General features: G+C 26.6%; 1 protein-coding gene across 1 annotated transcript in view; it reads left to right on the forward strand.

Moving 5' to 3' along the window:
* LOC112595135 overlaps positions 1-13873 on the forward strand; it is a 41098-nt gene extending 27225 nt beyond the window's left edge. Inside the window, exon 4 of the mRNA XM_025340227.1 lies at positions 13270-13873. Coding sequence (XP_025196012.1) covers positions 13270-13719 — 450 coding nt within the window. The 3' untranslated portion in view covers positions 13720-13873. The remainder of the gene's footprint in view (positions 1-13269) is intronic.
* Positions 13874-18894: the final 5021 nt, after the last annotated feature.

Genomic DNA, 18894 nt, shown 5'->3' on the forward strand with positions numbered 1-18894 from the left:
TAGTTCATTAGTTTACTATTTTATTGTCAATAATTTTTTTTAGTAGATATTTTATAGTAAGAGAAATTAAAATGAATTAAATATTGTGCACAAACGCCATAAAGCGATTAAAATTGTTTTTATGAAAGTTTCAACAATTATAATATTCTTTTTATTTATTCTTTATAATGAGACAATAAGACATTAAGTACAATACATATTTTTGATATTTTACACATAATTTAAATTATTTGAGAAATGATTTTGAAAATCTAAAATAAAAAATAATTTGAATAATCAAAGTATACGAGTACAATGGTACAATTAAAATATCATAAAACACCGGATAAGACTGAAACATTTTAAATTTATTTTTTAGCGTGCATCAATTTTAACTTTTTAAATTAATTTTCTTCATTGGTTTTTATTTATTCAACCCTGTAATATCGTATATAAGCTGGCATGTACACTAATCGTAAAGTTTCTTAATAGGTAAATGAATGTCGTGATTCTTAATACCGTCTAATTTGAAATTAATTTAGCATTTTATTGCAATGTTTGTACTATAGCTGTATTATTTATATAAATATATCACAATATATCATTTGATTATACAGAGATAAAGTGTACAATTACATAAATATAATGAGTTTAAAGAGAACAAATATCAAGTAACGTTAGGTTTCTTTTTAAATAATTTTCAAATATATTTATGTGTTTATGTAACTTTAGGAACTTAAGTTATAATAATGATTTAATCGATGAACTACTTTGAATTGAAGAATCAAAATAAAATACTTATTATACAAAAATAAACATAAAAATCTCTACCAACTAGTCGATATTAGGATTTAATTAATTAATTATTAGTAACGATATGTTCAATCAATACAAATTACAGAGTTATCAATTATATATATGTTTACATGAGATATTATTAATTAATATTTGGATTTAATCTTTCGTTTTAAATTTACGCAATAATTTTTATGATTAGCATTATAATAATAGGTAGTAAAAAAAAATAATGTATGCCAGTGGGTACCGTTCTGTTATACATTAGGTGTTGAGTAAATCACTATTATGGATATGTTTAATTTGAATTTAACAATATATGGTATTATTGTATAATAAAAAAAATTCTGAGCGAGAACTTTATGTCAAATTAATAAATTTCTAAATATGTTTTTTGATATAGCTATTAAAGCCATTTATTTTAATTATAATTTTTTCTTAGAATAATGTAGTATTTAATTACTATTAAAATCTACATCTATACCAAATTATAAAAATTTAGACAATTCGAAATTTAATTTTTTTTTTTTGTTAATACCGTAAAACAACTAAAACAGATTTTTAATATAAATAGAATATTATTTTAAAATAAATTAAAAATATCATTACGTATAGTAACATTTATGGTAATAATATATAATATACATAAAAGTTTTAAGCTTTCACAAATAATGTTTTTAAATTATAACAAAATAATTAACCTCATTATTTATCGTATAAATAAGTAATTTCGTCCAAATCTGAACTTACAATATTTATAAAAAAAAATAATAGCTTTTATGTATCTTTTTTGATTTTATGATATGAATCTTATATTAAAATTTTTAAGAATATTTATCAATATTAATAAAATAAAACATAAAAAATTTAATATTTGTCACGCTTATAATTATTTTTGAATTAGTTAAAAAAATTTTGAAAATTTTATCCTATAACGAAAATAATAGTATACATATTTTATAAAAATATTTAAGTATTTTAAGCTATTCGTTTTACAGTTACAACAAAAAAACGAAAATCGTTTAAAAAAATTACCTAGTTATTATACGGGTAAATATCCAATATTGTAAGCATTTGAGTTTTAAATTAGTTAAAAAAAATAATTTAAGTTTTGGTAGAATTTTGTTTTATAGAGGTTGTAAAATTTATAAAGAATCTTATATTCAATTTTCATATTGACCTCAAAGTCACCATTTTTTTTTTTTTTTTTGTACTTCTGATACAAAGTAATTGGATTTCACACACTACATCAATCTTCATTAAATGCCTTGAAAAAACTTCTCGATTACTTCCTCCAAAATCATATACAAATATCCCAGTTAACCTCTTATTCATTCTTAGTCCCTTTACCTATACATCTTTCAGCGTTGTTACAATCATTCATTCACTTCTTCCGAAATTTCTCTCAATAATATTAACATTATGCATCGCAGCACCTCACTCTATGACTTGTGTATCTTTTACAATTTAATCCATTATTTACGTGAATAGGTAAATGCTCAACGTTAAACTCGGGTACACACTTACTTTTACATTAAAATCTTCTGTTCTTCATATAAATTCTTTATTCTCATCATTACCTTATCATACAAATCCTGTATTACTTTTACACTTACCATTGATTATATAAATTATATTCCTTTCCTTCTTAGATAAATAACTCAAATGTATGATATCATCACTAGAAAAGCATGGCCATAATAGCCTACCCAAGTTTAATAGATAAAAATAACTTAATTCAAAAATTAAAAATTAAAAATCCTGTACGTTATGGTAGAATGGAAAACAAACAATATATACTAATTACGTCAAGATGTACTATTTTTGAAAGTAGGTAAGACGTTATGATGCAATATTCACTAAATAAAATGATGAACCACGACATTTAAATTATAAAAAATATATCATAATATATTATATATATTATACCATATTATATATATATATATATTATATATATTAATATATATATTATACCATAAGCTAAATCAGTGAATTTTTATCATTTTTAAAATATTTCCAAGAGATTTTAGTAATTTATAATAGAAAATCGTGATTATACTGAAAAACGTATAAAATAGAAATAGTACGTTTTAAAATGTTACATATCAGTTGATTTAATGTAAGTAATTTTATTTAATTTTAGCGCATTGATACTAATCCAATAATCCATATATATATATAGAAAAAATCGCACCTAAATATTTTGATTTTTAATTTTTTTTAATACATACAATTTATAAATAAATTTTACTATAAGTATATTTGAGGATTAACACGATGAAGTAATCACCTAGCGACAACACTTACTGACTAGTGACTAGATACAACCAAGTTGAATATGATTTACCTATATACTATTTATAAGATATTATTGTTGAAGCACATCTCCCTAAAATTGTAAAAGCATTAATACTCAAGTACTTCCGAGAATAAATACTGCAGATAATTGTAACACAATAACTTCCATGCCCGCTAACTATGTTGTTTAGATATGTTATATGTCAAATTTGTATGTAAATGTATTTATTACTCCCACTTATTAACATTTAACAAGTTGTTTTATAACATTATCCTTCTCTTTCAGACATCATGTTATGAAGTTTTTGTGGTTGACAGTTTTATCAAATCTAATATCAAATATGTCAGATATTAATGTTATGTTTTATTATGTATTCATATTTGTATGCCAAAATCTACATAAGCATTACATTTAAATAAGCATGTAACTGCCGGTCGTTTGTCTTTACAGAGTGATTATTTTGACAAAGGACGCACTTCTTTATTTTTAAAACGGTTAGTTTATTTTTGAATTTTTTTTTTTCAAAATCTGAGACATTTACACTTAATCCTCATATATTGACCATTATGTCACTTCTATATATTATATCTAATGCTAAAATTACTAGATATTCATTTTGGTTTTTAATTTTATAATTTGACAAAATGCTTTCATAAAAATTAGCGATAACATTTTATTTAAAACTGATAGGAATGAAGAGGTCAAGTTTACTTCTCCGCTCATCAAAACTCATAATATTTTTTTGTAAAAAAAAATCCATTTTTAAATATTTAATACTCATATACCTATATCAAAATAATAGAATTGAATAAATCTAAAAATGAAAAAGAAAGAAATAAGTATATTTTTAATACTTTCAGGTATAATGAGTTTTCGTCATTAAAAGAATCACTCTGTATCTTATTGCCAATAAGTAGACTTGTCGAAACTAGTCGTAGCTTTATACATGAGCGTATATAAATCTGGTGTGATCGAAAATATTATTTTACATTTTATGACGTACGTCGAACCCTCGGGATTCAGTAACTCATTTTCGATGTGTCCTCAATCTAGATATTTACTATCAAAAACACAAAAATACTTAAACTATATGTCTATATACAAAGTAAAGCCGACGCTAACATTTACAAGACCTTCGAAAGGGTGTTAATAAACTAAAATTGCTTTGCCACGTCGGTATAGTTTTCGTAATTTTATTTATTTATATCTTATCAGTTTATTGTTGGTAGGTAGTAAGAACCTAGATAATTTATCAATTCTACTTGAAAATTTGTATTTCCCACGAGTACCTACCTATCACATTTTGCATTGATTATATGGTTCAGTATTTTACGCACAGGTACTTATTACTACGAAATAGTTGTATAGTTGATAATATTTAATATGAACAATAAACATGTTTCATGAATCACATTTACTTCTGTCTTAAAGTAACAAACCCAAGGGCATATTTATATCTTTATGTTTGTGATAAATATCCCCCCTAATTTTCTTAAATATAAATTGATATTAAGTTTGTCAAATGTATTTGAAATAAATTGATTGTCACTGTATACACGCATACACTTTAGAGTTAATAAAGTCATTTCTCAGTATTCCTATTTTGGTGACATAATAGCGAAATTCGCTAATTTACCATTTGTCTATTTAGCGGTGCTTGTCTCCAAAATAATTATATTAACATTACTATATTTAGTTGCTTTTCTTACAATTACTTTCAAATACTACTAGGTAGTAATAGTGGTATAGTGACTGTACATAACACTACATTTCTTCGTTGTATCACGTGCTGCCTTAATTTTGTATAAGTTAAACACGATTTTAGACACGTCATAGATCGTTTTTTAACTAAGAAATTGTTTTTTGTATTGATCACCATTTTATCGTTTCCTATTTGCATTCCTGTTGCGCGTTACAACATAAATAGTCATTACACTCCTACTAATAAGAAAATATGTCGATTCTGTACATACTCTTGAGACCAGTTCCACTAAGGCAAGATGCCATGTGTGGATGAACAGAAGATACTATTTTCTTGGGAAAGCGACACGTTTTCTCGCTAAACTGAGTAAGAAAAACGGTTCATGCAAAGCAATGCGAACGCATTGATTTGAATTACTTATAGTTATATGTTGTTAACTGTCGCCACCTTAACAAGTCCTTAAATTTAATTATGTATTTGAATTAATATTCCAATTTCGGTAATAATAATATATGTATTCGATATTATATAGTTTTCAATACAGTTTTTGAAACTAATTATAAAATAACAAAATATTCATAATATTTTCGTCGCCGTCAGGAGCTGAGTGTTAATAATAACACTATCTTCAATAATTTTTGTATATACTCGTAATTTAAAAATATATAACGTATTGTGGAATATATAAATACAATTTATAATACCAATATTATTAACATTCATGAATCAATATCACCAATCATAATAAATAAAAATTCAGTTTTAAAACGTGCCACTGAAGACTGAAGTCATATTGTATCTAAATATTGTTAAGAATTGAAATATATCACTGACAAATAAACTCATAGTTAAACTATACAAGCCCTATTTTAAATAATGAATCCATTTATGTAAATAATACTTTCATTGGAATTGTGCTTTAACTTTTTTTTTTTTTTTGTTATATTCTTAACGTGTAGGTTTCTGATAAAATAAAAAAAATACATTGTAAATTTATTATGCTTTTCAAATGAGAAAAGTGTTATTTTTAGTCAATAAAAAGTAAGTAACTAGGTACTATTTGATTATCAATTAAATATTATTAATTTTGTTTATACCTAATGGCTAATTATATAAATAATAAAAAATTAATTACATTTTTATATAGTTAAATTTTAAGTAGGTGTTATACAAATAATATAAAAGTATTCATTGCATATTATATTATTTACTAAAATGTAAGTATTCTCAGATATTAAATTTTATTGTTAGTTAGGTTATATATATTTTATCATTTAGTTTAAGGTACTTTTAGAAAGTTTATTGACTGACTATGTCAAAGTTTGCACAATATTAAATTTTAGATTATTTATATTGCAACAAAAAACTGTTTTATAGTTTCTCCCTTAAAAAAAAAAAAAAAGAACTAATATAATATATAATAAATATCAAATTAAGTAGGCGTGTGACAAAATACCAACCTAATTGCGTTATAATATTTGAATGTTAATATTGTTTGAATTATGTGTTATTATTAGGTAAATGATTCAATAAATACTTATGTAACATATTTATATCAATTATCAAATTATATAATAATATGATAATATTGATATTGATTATTCAAATTAAATAATAATTCGAGTTTTACCATACAATTAGAGTAAGCACTTTTTAATAGATCTATTAAAAAATATATATCATTCTGTAATAAAAATATAGGTATACATTTTGATGAAATCGAAACCATTTTTTGTCATTTGATAAAATGCAGAAAAAAGTATGAAGCGAATACTTCTTTATGAAATACACACTGTAATTGTACACAGTGAAATAACAGTATTAAATTTATATTGTGTAATATAGAGATACTTTAAATATTTAATTTGAAGTTAGTAAATTAATTTTTATATCCACTCATTGACATTTGTTTCGTATTTCTCGGTGTAAAAACAAAATAGAATACATTTTATGTAATAGAAAACTTTTCGTTAAACGAAAAATTTTACAAATGTACTGTAGGTATATTATGCAACACGATAATGTTCATTAAAATATGTAATATACTAATATATAATATAATAAAATGCATATTCATTTTTTTCTGAAATAGTGAAATATTTTGACTATTTAACTCAAATTTTAATAATATTATTATTATTTCATTTTAAATTAAATATTTCTATTAGTTGTGCAGATAAAGGAGTCTAAGTCAACCATAAAATTCGGGTTTATTGTATATTTGTTGAAATTTCATTTAATACTTCTTTTTATTTCTATTATTTTATGTGTGGTATCAATAATGAAATAAAATATAGTCTGAATAATGACCAAAGATGATATTTTATTTTTTCACTGTTTTATTTTATTGTATATTTTTATTTGCTTTAGATTTGTTAGTTTTTACCAGTTTGTGCGTCACCTTCTATCAATACCTAATACTTATACTATAAACATTTAGTTTTAATTTAAAATTTACATTTTACGTATGTATATCTACTGCTGTTTACCTAATATTTATAAAAAAAGTTTCAAGAGTTACTTGAATTTTATCTTTTCAAGTACGTTATTCCATTTAAAATTACGTATACCTACTAGTGTTATTTTTATATAAAAATTATAACATAATAAAACTTATTTAAAACTCAAAAATAATTTTCAAACAATTATTAAGATGTTTTCAATTATAAATATCAGTTATTTAAAAATAAAAGTTTGCACGTTTAGATACTTAAATTATTTTTTATTTTAAATTAATGGAAATATAATATGAATCTATTTAAGTATAATATACTTATCATAATTATTTCAAGTGTAATTATAAATATTTTCCTTTTAAATTTGATTAGTGAGTTAGTATTTACAAAAAGTTGATACAAATTTAAAACAAACATCTTGAAATAAAATGATAACCATTGATTAATTATGACTTATTTTCAGTATTAATAGTTTTATAATGAAATTAAAATATAATGACGTTTTATAATATTTTAATCTGCTAAAAAACTTAAAAATATCTACAACATTTTACTTATTTTCAGTTGTATAGTATACATTTCAGAGTATAACATTTCATCTTTTTTGTGTTATTCAAATAGTGTATAATATTGTTGTAAAATGGTTAATCATTTTATTTAAATTTATAGTTATAATTTCAGAATGACATGATCTTATACTTCAATAGCAAATAATATTCCTTTAAAATGTATCGTATCATAAAAACTTAAAACTACTCAAATTATTGAATACTGTTTAAAGTTGGCAAGTTTCATGTCTTCAAAGTGAATTACTTGGAACTCGTTTTTATAAAAATTTTAATTTAGTTGGTATAATGATTAATAGCAGTGCCATATCCAAGATTTCCACTATTTTTCCATTAGTAAGAAGAGACGACAAAAAAGATCAATCAGATTAAAATAATAATAATTTGTTTTATTGATGTTAACATGACATTTAAATTTTAAATGTTTATTTGATCGAGCTAATAAAACGAAACGTCTGTGAAATATTGTGACACTTTCTGCATCTTCACAAAAATGTTTAACAACTTCATTCTAATATATGAAAATTTGTTCAAATGAGTAATAAAATTATAGGAATAATAATAATATACAAAAAATATTTTTGTGTACCTAATTTATATACTTTTTCAACATATTTTTGTTCTTTGACAATAAAATTAAATAACAGGAACAACTTATTTTTTTTGGATTCTGATGTCATAGTTACTAAAAAAAACTGAACGTAAATATTATAAAAATAAATAGTAACATGAAAAATCTAGTTACACATAATAATTGGGATCTGAATTGCAACTGGCTCGTTTTTTTTAATTTAAAAATTATAAATTACAAAAGATTAGTGTGCTATAACGATAGCAACAAGGTTTTAGATATTACTATCTGCAACTGTGGATAATAACGTGGTAATGATATTAATACATTGGTTTTATTAGGATCGTAGTCCGTGATAATTAATACCAACTGACAACCGTTTTATTATTTGATAAACATTAACTGATGAACAGAAAAAAAAATCCACAACATGTCAATGTCAAACCAATTAAATAGAGCATTACTATGACAATTTTTCAATTAATTAGAAATAAAAAACCGTTTGATGTCGTTTGAGTTAAAATTTAGTTATACAATTACAAATTTTAATAGTTTTCCGGTGATGTGTTTGAAAGTAATGAATGTATAATGGAAATTGTTTAATATGATACAATCATATTACAAAATAATTAAATAAATATAGACAAGAGGTAACCAGTTATGTATTACAGTATTTTAATAATTTTATTTTCTATATGAAATGGTTATTTTTCTTTTTCAACGCTTACATACGTTAAAATTGTTTATTATAATATTTATATGAAGTAAAAATTATAATTTTTTACTAGACAGTGTGTAATTAGTAAAAATATATTTATTTTTTTTATAAGTTTTTGTGCAGTAGATAATAGATATAGGTACTAAATAATCACATAGATTATAGAGCAATTAATATTTTTATCTTGACGTTGATTTATTGTTATTTGTATCACTAACATTTTAATAATTACAATGACCTTGTCCTTAAAATATTTCAACGGTTGTTTCACGTAAGTTTAATTATTTGTTTTTGAACTTCACTCGTGTTATATTTACTAATGTTGAATCAAACTGAATTTATGTTTTATTGTTGTCTCCGTATTTCTTCTGTTTTTATGTCACATTGTATCTAAATGTGTTATCCGCTATTCTAAAAGTTATAATTTAAGCTAATGTTCTCAATATCTGAGGATTCATTTTTTTAAAAATCCGGGAAGTAGAAATATGAATCATATAATGATTTTAACTACTCAGATAATATAAGCATAAATTATCTGAAAAAGGTATAGAAGTAATTAATTAGTTTTTTTTTTTTTTTTGAGAAAAGGTTACAACGTTAATACAAACTACTAAAGTACTAATAAATAAACCAGATATCCAGATAATATAATGCAATTAATTATTATGCAATGCGATCATTTAGTACATACATTTTATGAAAATATGTAAAGTTGTCCATTTTTTTTTTAAAGTTATTTCGTGATGCTTAAAAAAGACTTATCCCTCTAACGTGACGGACACAAATTATTCATTTTATATATTCAAAAACCCTGAGCACGGTATGATCGTTTTTTTTTTTATGAACTGAATGTCAATTTTACAAAAAGAATGATTATACTATGTATACTATGTAAACGTGAGTATGTGACATAAATATATTATCATTATTTTATTATGTTACCCTAAATACCTGCGAAACAAAACAACTGTAGGCATAAACATTTGACGTCAATGATAGTATTCAAAATAAATTTTGTAATTTCAAGATACTGAAATATCTTCAGTATATTTTAGTTCATTAATTTATATCTTGTTTAAGTAAATAACTAAGTTTTCGATCGTTATGTGGTATAATCGTAATATTTATAGATATACAGTAGAGCGTAAGTAGGATACTATAGTAATAAATATATTTTCGGTTATGTATTTAAGTTTGTAAAATCAAAGTCATGTAAATACAACATATATTTGTCGACAATATTAGTTATTGAAGTAATGTGTGTTTATGAAATATAAAATTAAATTATCCAACCAATAGTATTGAATATATGAGTAATTAATATCCATATAATCATTTAAAATGTAGATAAATTAGGAATGGAGATAATATAGAGGTAGGAAAAACAATTTAACTCAACAATTTAATATATAATTATAAAAACGATGTTATATGTCAAACTGTCAAATGATATTGAAAACAAATCTGAATAACAGACAAACTTATTTCATAGTAATTATTATAGGTCAATTTACAGAAAATTTGAAAAGCTGGTTGTATAATCTACTGATGTTGATGTAGTTTCAAAACTAAATCCATGTATAAAAAATAAAAATATATGAAATATTTTATTTCATTTAAATTTTTCTTAACGTAAAAAAATATTGATAATGTTTAGCACTTTGGCATATATACACATGGATATATTATGGATCCAAGTCCGCATATTTAAGGCGAAATTAATAAATTTTTTTCATATGAAATCAAGTAAATTATCATATAACATTAAATTTAACACATTCAATTCTGACTTAGGAGGTGATACATTTTTATGAGTTAATTTTATTATTAATTTGTAGACGGAAATTTAAAAATTAAATATAATATTTGTATCATTGTTTTTGTGAAAGTAAATAAATGTATAAATAAAGCCATTATTCAATCATGAATAGAGCAGAAAATTATGTCTTATTAATTAATTTTTAAATATGCATGCGAATGTAGTAATAAAATATGTCTAAAATAAATTATAAATTTTAATATTTTTGAAATTTTAGCCATGATATGAAAACTATTTTTTTTTTTTAAACATACTTAAGAAATTTATTTCTTGTTATTGCTTACTTTATAGGTACATTAGTACTCGTTAGAGCTCTTTAGCAGTGATATTAAAAATTGAAGTTCACAACTTGGTGCTTTAAAAATCTATTTTTATTTTTGTATACAAAACAAACTTATAATACTTAGTAATTTTTTTTTTGAAATTGCCCTTCAATTATACCTTTTATAATACCTAACCTTCAATTATTTTTTTCCTTTTTGGATGGGCTACAGCAGCTATTAACTTATTTATTTTTATATTTATAATTTTTTATTTTACGGTTTATTACATAAAAAAAAAAAAACTTTAGTATAACTTACTATGTATATAAAAATACTAAAATTACAAAAAAGCAATATACTGTTTTATTTACAGAATGGTTAGGTTGTTAGGTAATAAAACACATGTTGGTATTAACTAGGCATTTTTATTGCACCAAATAATAAAATAGATGCAAAACTACATAAATATTTGTCATAATTATTGTATATAGGTACGATTTACCTAAAATATAAAGGTTTATACTTTTAAATTTTCACTTATTAAACTGTCTGGACAGTGGACAGTAGTCAACTTAACTTAGACTGGCCATAAATCCTATTTTGACTGTGGTTATACCAATTTTGAATAAAACGATAAAGTGTTTCGGGACAGTTAATTGTCCCACAGTTAAACTTCAATAATTTTTAATTATTTTTTCATATTTTTTTTTTCTTTTGTTACACATCTGTATAGTAGAAAACTGATAAAACTCATTAAAATTAAAAAATTCTAAAATAAGAAAGTTAATTATTTGACGAATTATACTGACTAAACCTATTTCAAAATTGTTTTCCGCGTTGATGACAAGTGACGACTATTATTGATGAATACCTTCATTGATCTTCTGTTCCAATGTTCTATGAACGACAATTTATTGCTATTGCTTATTACTGATCGAAAATGTTGTCGATTGCTTATTCTGATTCCACCACTACAATAACTGAAATCATACTAATAAATTAATAACTAAACACTTTTTTTTTCTCAAAAATGAGGTTATGATACTATTAAACAGATAATATTTTGTTTTGTTAATTTAGTTATATACTTTGGTTCAGTTTGATCAAAGTATTTAATTTAAAAGTATTTATTTAAGTATTTTCCTCTTAAATTACAGTTTTTATGATACTTATATTTCTTATATACGCGTTTAATTTTGATATAGATAACAAGAATCTACAAAAGTACAAACATTTGTATTTGAACAACATGCGTATCTCAATCTTGCAATACCTACCTGGTATCTTCATAGTTTTCTTATAAATACTCGCATATCTCTTAAGTGCTATTAAATATATACAATGTAATAATTAATATATTAATATATTGAAAACATTAATTGCGTCGTTTTTAAGCATTTTAGGCTTTTTTTTTTTTACATTATGAGAAACAAAATTAGATAATTATTTTTCAGAAACAAATGGAAAATTTTTATTGTCTCTCTTGAGTAACTTATAGGTTTTTAGTCACGTAATATTGCAAGGACCGTCTCGATTTAATATTGTAACATCGAGTTAGTTTTCACTCAATAAACCTATACGCAGTAGAGTGCAGACTTTTCTGTGTTTGTGTGGTTTTTAGGTTAGATAAAATTATAAAATTAATATTAGTCTTGGCTGTTCAAGTGAAATGTACAATATGACAAGCTCACTCCGACCAACTAAAAAGGCCTCGGGGTGCCAAAATCCGAAACACGTCGGTATAAAATCGTCTATGATTTGATCGCCTGTACAATCTAAGATACTCATATTGCCCACCGGTCACTATGCGACGGGGATGAGAGTGTTTTAAATTTATGCCAAACAGATTCGAACGACGATAAGTCCTCACATCCCCTTAGAATAACCCTCCGCAGTATTTTTACATCTAACGAGATTTTTACGTGACATTGTAACGATACATTTTCACTGTAGATTATTACTCAGGCCTATCCCGATAAAGGTTGTAAGGGTGGAACCACACAAACACGTCACAGCATTAAAATGTTTGTAAAATATTTTTAATATTTTTGCTGATGTATTGTCCATTATTTACACTGTTTCCGTGCAATGCCAACAGGTCGGCGACTTCGCGGTCATGGACGGCGGCGGCAACCTGTCGGCTGCGTCGTCGGACGCGTCATCGCTGAGCGTGGCCGGATCGAACGGGCCGGGCGGCCATCGTTTCAGCGTGCCGTGGGGCAGGCGCCGGAGTTCCACGTGGACTGGTCGGTACTCGGATGCCACGGACCCGGAATTCGCGGACCTGCAACGGATGGCCACCAGGGGCAGCGTGGGCATGCACAGCCTGTCGGACTCGCTGCACAAGCTGACGTTCACTCAGAGCCTGGCGTTCCCGGAACTGGCGCGCAAGCTGGCCAACAGGCGGCGACAGGAACAGCTGCGGGCCGCCATTAACGACAACAGCCAGGACGACTTCGAGGCGTGCTCCAAGTTCGTCGCCGTGGCCGGCGGGTTCTTGCTCAGCCTCATGGTGTACTGCGTGGTGAATAAGTACGGCAAAGTATAAGGGTCGTCGCCCCGTGGCGACGACCCGGGGCTTAGTGCGGTTTTCGGTAACCATACCGCTAACACTTCTGCAGCAATGAACACCACTACCGCGGCGGCCATCATCGCTTCGGTCACGCGAACCTACGCGACCGAGTCGCAGCCGGTGCCGGCGTTGGACGTCGGCTCTAAAGACGGCCGCGTGGATGGAGGACGGCGTACCGGCCGCTCGCTATGGGATTATATTATCCCGACGGGTGTTACCGCTAACGAAAGCCAAAAAGGCGATCGTGGAGGCGCCCAGGGTGATCGTGGAGGCGGAGGTCCGGACGACGACCGCGGGAGACGCGACCGAGGCGGAGGTCCGGACGACGACCGCGGTGGAGGCGACCGGTGGCGGCGGTCCGGTTAAAGACCGCGGAGGCGACCAAGACAGCGATGCCGGTGATAACAGGTAGTTCGTCCAGTAGGTAGTAAATGTGCACGCCAAATCACTGACGCGCACGCGTGCGTGTTATCGCACCGCTACACGCGATCCACACACGCACACACACATTTGAGCGGGTGGGTTAGTATTTATGGCCTTGGACGACCGAAATTCGATAAAACTATTAACACGAGCATACCTACCTTTATTTTAAAAGCTCCGTTCGCGTATACCACATTAGAAGTTCATCGTACAACAATAATATTATACATATTATTATCATCGCAATAACGACACGACGTGACCGTCGTTACCGCGTTTTCGTTTCTAGTTCCAAACTGTACCCATCACAATTATATCATACATTATTATTAAACTTGCGCGGCTGTACTATATTATGCTAACGTGTACTGCCGTGTAGTGTGGGGTGGCCATACGTCCCGTTTCAAACGGGATAGTCCCTTCTTTGATAATCGTGTCCCGTTGTCCCGACAAACTCCGAACGGGACGCTTTTTATCCCGTTTTTTTAAAAGATGGCTTCGTTTTAATCCCGTTATTGGCATATCATTAAAAACGCTTGTAAGAAAAAGTATTAAAAAAATATAAAACAATTTTAAAAAGAGCAGCATATTATCACAGTTATTATCTTATTTTTTTTTAATTAATCATAACTTAGATGTAATTGGAAAAAATTAAAAAAATCGTTTGTCCCGTTTTCTATTTTTATAACACTGTCGTATGCTGTATGCAGTATGCGCAGTGCGAAATAAAATACAAATATTAATAAACAGTGTATTTTCGTGGCTGCGTATGAATTGCGATTTGAATGTCTGATACATCGAATCGTAAAATTAGTGTGGGATCAAAGCTTTAAATCGTTTTAATAATATTATTTGTGAATGTTAACATTTTAACAACGCCGTGTGGCGTATTATCGTGTGTGTTGTATAGGTACTGTGTGTGTGTGTGTGTGTGCGTGTCAGTGTATGCGTAGCCGTAGATTTGGCTTTTTAATGCAGCAACCAGGTACATAACATGATTGTATAGGTACACCCACGGAATTCGAAAATTAACTACCTACAATGCATTTGATTTGAAGCCATTGCCACTACGCATAACTATACACGAATCGAATATTCGAATGTATATAAATACCTACTCAGTTTTTTTTTTTTTTCATGTATAAAAATAAATACTCTCAAATGCGACTGACGAAGGTCTATTTCTGTCCAAAAATATATATTACACGTTCAGGTCTTCGGCGATAGTTACTTAATATGCTTTTATCAGAGTCAAGAGACTTTATTTTCTATAATATGTTGACTATATGCACCAAAATAATATTTTGAATACATCACCCGTCCAAATGTCAATCTGTATTCATCTTTCAATCTGCAGAAGTTCGTCGGATAAAATTGACGAGATTTTTTTTAACTCCCCCAAGAAACCATGTAAAAATACAATACAAACGTATCATTGTGAAACTAATGAAAATAACCGATAACCAATCACAGTTCGCTCCGTTCGACATGCCGCAGTAAAACCAGATAATAATTATTATAGTATACCTACCTACGCCAGTCGTTACGCAGAAACGGTATACTCGTACGTTGCGTTTCGGAACGGGACATAATATGTTTCCGAGATAAAAATACACAAATCAGAAACTAATTTATTGCGATTCGAAAATATTTCAAGTATACTAAGTTGTTTGAATAAGTTTGTGACTAAGAAGTCGTTCGCGGAAAGTTCAAAATACTAAATAGTTACTGCATCTCGGGCGTGTCAATTATCAACATTTTCGATTGCCATTGTAAAGTGTAAATTTTAACAATGAACGAGTACCTTCGATTGATTATGGAAGTATAACCGTTTAATATCGTTTAGATACGTATACTCCGCGCAAAACAGCTTGAATCGGCTTGCAAGTGATTTCAAAATTCAAATTGAAATAATATTATTAAATTATAAATATTTTTCCGCTACCAGTGTCACAATACAACTCGGTCTTTATTGTGATGCATTATAGACCTTACATTATCCATTATAATTTTACGCGGAATTGAAATCGTATAACAAAAATATAGTTCTATTGATATTTATTTGTATGAAATATTTTATTATTGCTTTAAATTGACTGCTATAAGTAATGTGTATAATATTATGTAATTTCAGGCGAATATACGTGTGGCGTATTAATAACTACCCGTAAATCATGTTATGACCCACTCGATGTTATTTATAATGTTAGATGATAATAATAATGAATATTAAACTATATATCATACATAATATAATATAATCAATTATTAACATAATAATATTACATAATATTTAGTTAGAATATTAATTAATCGTTTTTAATGTATAAAATAAAATACTTATATAGCCCTCTATTATAAAATATATACCATATAAATGTAATTCAAATTTTCTAATATATATAATATATTGTTGGTAAATACTAATTATTGATTAGTTTTTAATATTACGTTGCTTACTATTTGTCTAACCTATATTATAATACATATACATATATATAATATAATATATATAAATAAGTGAACGAATGGGATCATAAGTTACGAAAATTGAGTTTGATTTATTCTCCAAGGACGCAATTTTAGACATGTTAGATACTTATAAGTTATAGAATACTTCTTATTTATTTTAGAATACGCGATTAATGGATATAAAATTAATCTTAATGATTAAGTGTATTACGTATAAGAAAATGTATTTTATAATAATGTCTATCGATTAATTTAATTTAACTTTAATGGGAAATAAATTCTTTCTTTATTTTTCGTTCCGGACTTTTTAGGTACAATTTTTTAAATAATTGTTATTTTAAAACGTTTTTATAAGACATTGAATTTCATCGATAAGATAAGTTTACGTAAGTAGTTTAAAAGTAAAAGAAACTATTAATTTACCATTACTTACTTCTAGTTATCTAATTTAAGTTTTAGTTTTATATTGTATACGCATATATCTTAAATAATTAAGGTATCTGAATATTATTTCTCGGAACATCGCAAAACTAAATACGTGCCTATCTTTTGCTGTGCAACATGGCTAAACTTATGTTATTATATTCCATCAACAGCAAGTACATTTTTGATAATGTAATTATTGATAGAACTAGAATAAGTATTTTATGTATATAATAATAATAATCTGTAAGATACTCAGCGAGATAAAACTGAATTTATGTAATATATTAAATTAACTCTATCAACCTATAATTATTTTATTTTAAATTTTCCGTTACTACTACGAGAATAATATATTATTAGACAAATTAATTAGTGTAATGAACTAATAATTTTAAGTTCAACATTGAATTCATGTAACTACCCTACCCATCATATAGATACTATGATAATATTCTCTAGAGGATTATTAAGACTTTTCAGGTTCCTTTAGATTATATAATATTATTATGTAGTAACTACGGTCCACAATTCTCAAATTATTATTTGGATCACAGGACGTAGCAGATAGAGATTAAGTTTTGAAATTTTAGCATTAAGAGCTCATGTTATATTATAAAAATACGTGTTTTCTTCCCGTGCAAATAATTTTGCATTACTATTCACTGTGAGTCTTTATATGTATATTATGATTTATGATGCTATAATAAAAGATTATCTAATAAATTCATATAACTTTAAAAAATATACAATGTTATATGTTTATCTATGACTGTATTATATATTTATATAATATGAATGTATTATCAATAATATTATCTTTCAATTACAAAGACATTTAGAATAAAACGTGTGTGACTTAAGTGAACCTTTACAACATTTCTTAGTTTCTGTAGTTTCTATTTTCTGTCCCATACAATATAGATTTTGGAGCCTAGAAATTTTGAAAATGTCAAGGGTGACTGAACTGAACACCCGCCTTTAAAAAAAAAATATAAATAATAGAGTCGATATTGAAAATAACATTTAATTGTCTTTGATTTTTAACGAACAAGCGCAGTAATAAAAATAAAGAAGTAAGCAAGTATAATATAAGCGTTCTTTTTTACAGTAGCAAGTACGTGCCGAAACGCCAAGAATATCTAATCATTAAAAAAGTCACTATCATAAATATGTTAAATTGCAATTCAACGATAAATCATTGCATACGAAAAACGATTCTGAATGGAAACAATCAGTTAGTCGAAATTACTAAGTTTATTTTATTATGTATTTATAATACAACTATAGTAGTCCATTTTAATATTAGTAATACCGAGAAGGGATGAATTAAGTTTTGCATATCAATTTTATCATGTATTATTGCTATTCATTTTAAGACAATATATAAATGCTTGTCGCGTACAAATGTTTAAGTTTTGAGTATTATTAAATCATATTTTATCTAATCATTAAAAAAAAAAAAAATATTGAAATATTTCTACTCTTATTGTGTCATTTATAGGTATTAAAAATGCTTTTATTAAATTAACAATTAATCACATCAATGGTCGGCAACCATTTTAAACTCAGGATTTATATTCAAAAATTCAAAAACCTTCATGGGCCGTGTTGGAAAAAATATATTAAAAATGTGTTATGTTTACAATTAACAGTTACAAATTTGAAAACAATGAAATTACAACTGTTTGAATATTTGATGATTACACTTAATGTGATTTTTTTTTGTTTGATATTGTTTACTATTTTTTCGATTTCTACATCAAAATTATTTATGCATGATTTAAGTAGATGCGATTGAGATAGTTATTTGTTAAGCGTGCTCAGTGTAGG

The sequence above is a fragment of the Melanaphis sacchari genome, unplaced genomic scaffold, assembly GCF_002803265.2.
Source record: "Melanaphis sacchari strain LSU unplaced genomic scaffold, SCAv2.0 Contig25_pilon_pilon, whole genome shotgun sequence".
Classification (NCBI taxonomy): domain Eukaryota; kingdom Metazoa; phylum Arthropoda; class Insecta; order Hemiptera; family Aphididae; genus Melanaphis; species Melanaphis sacchari.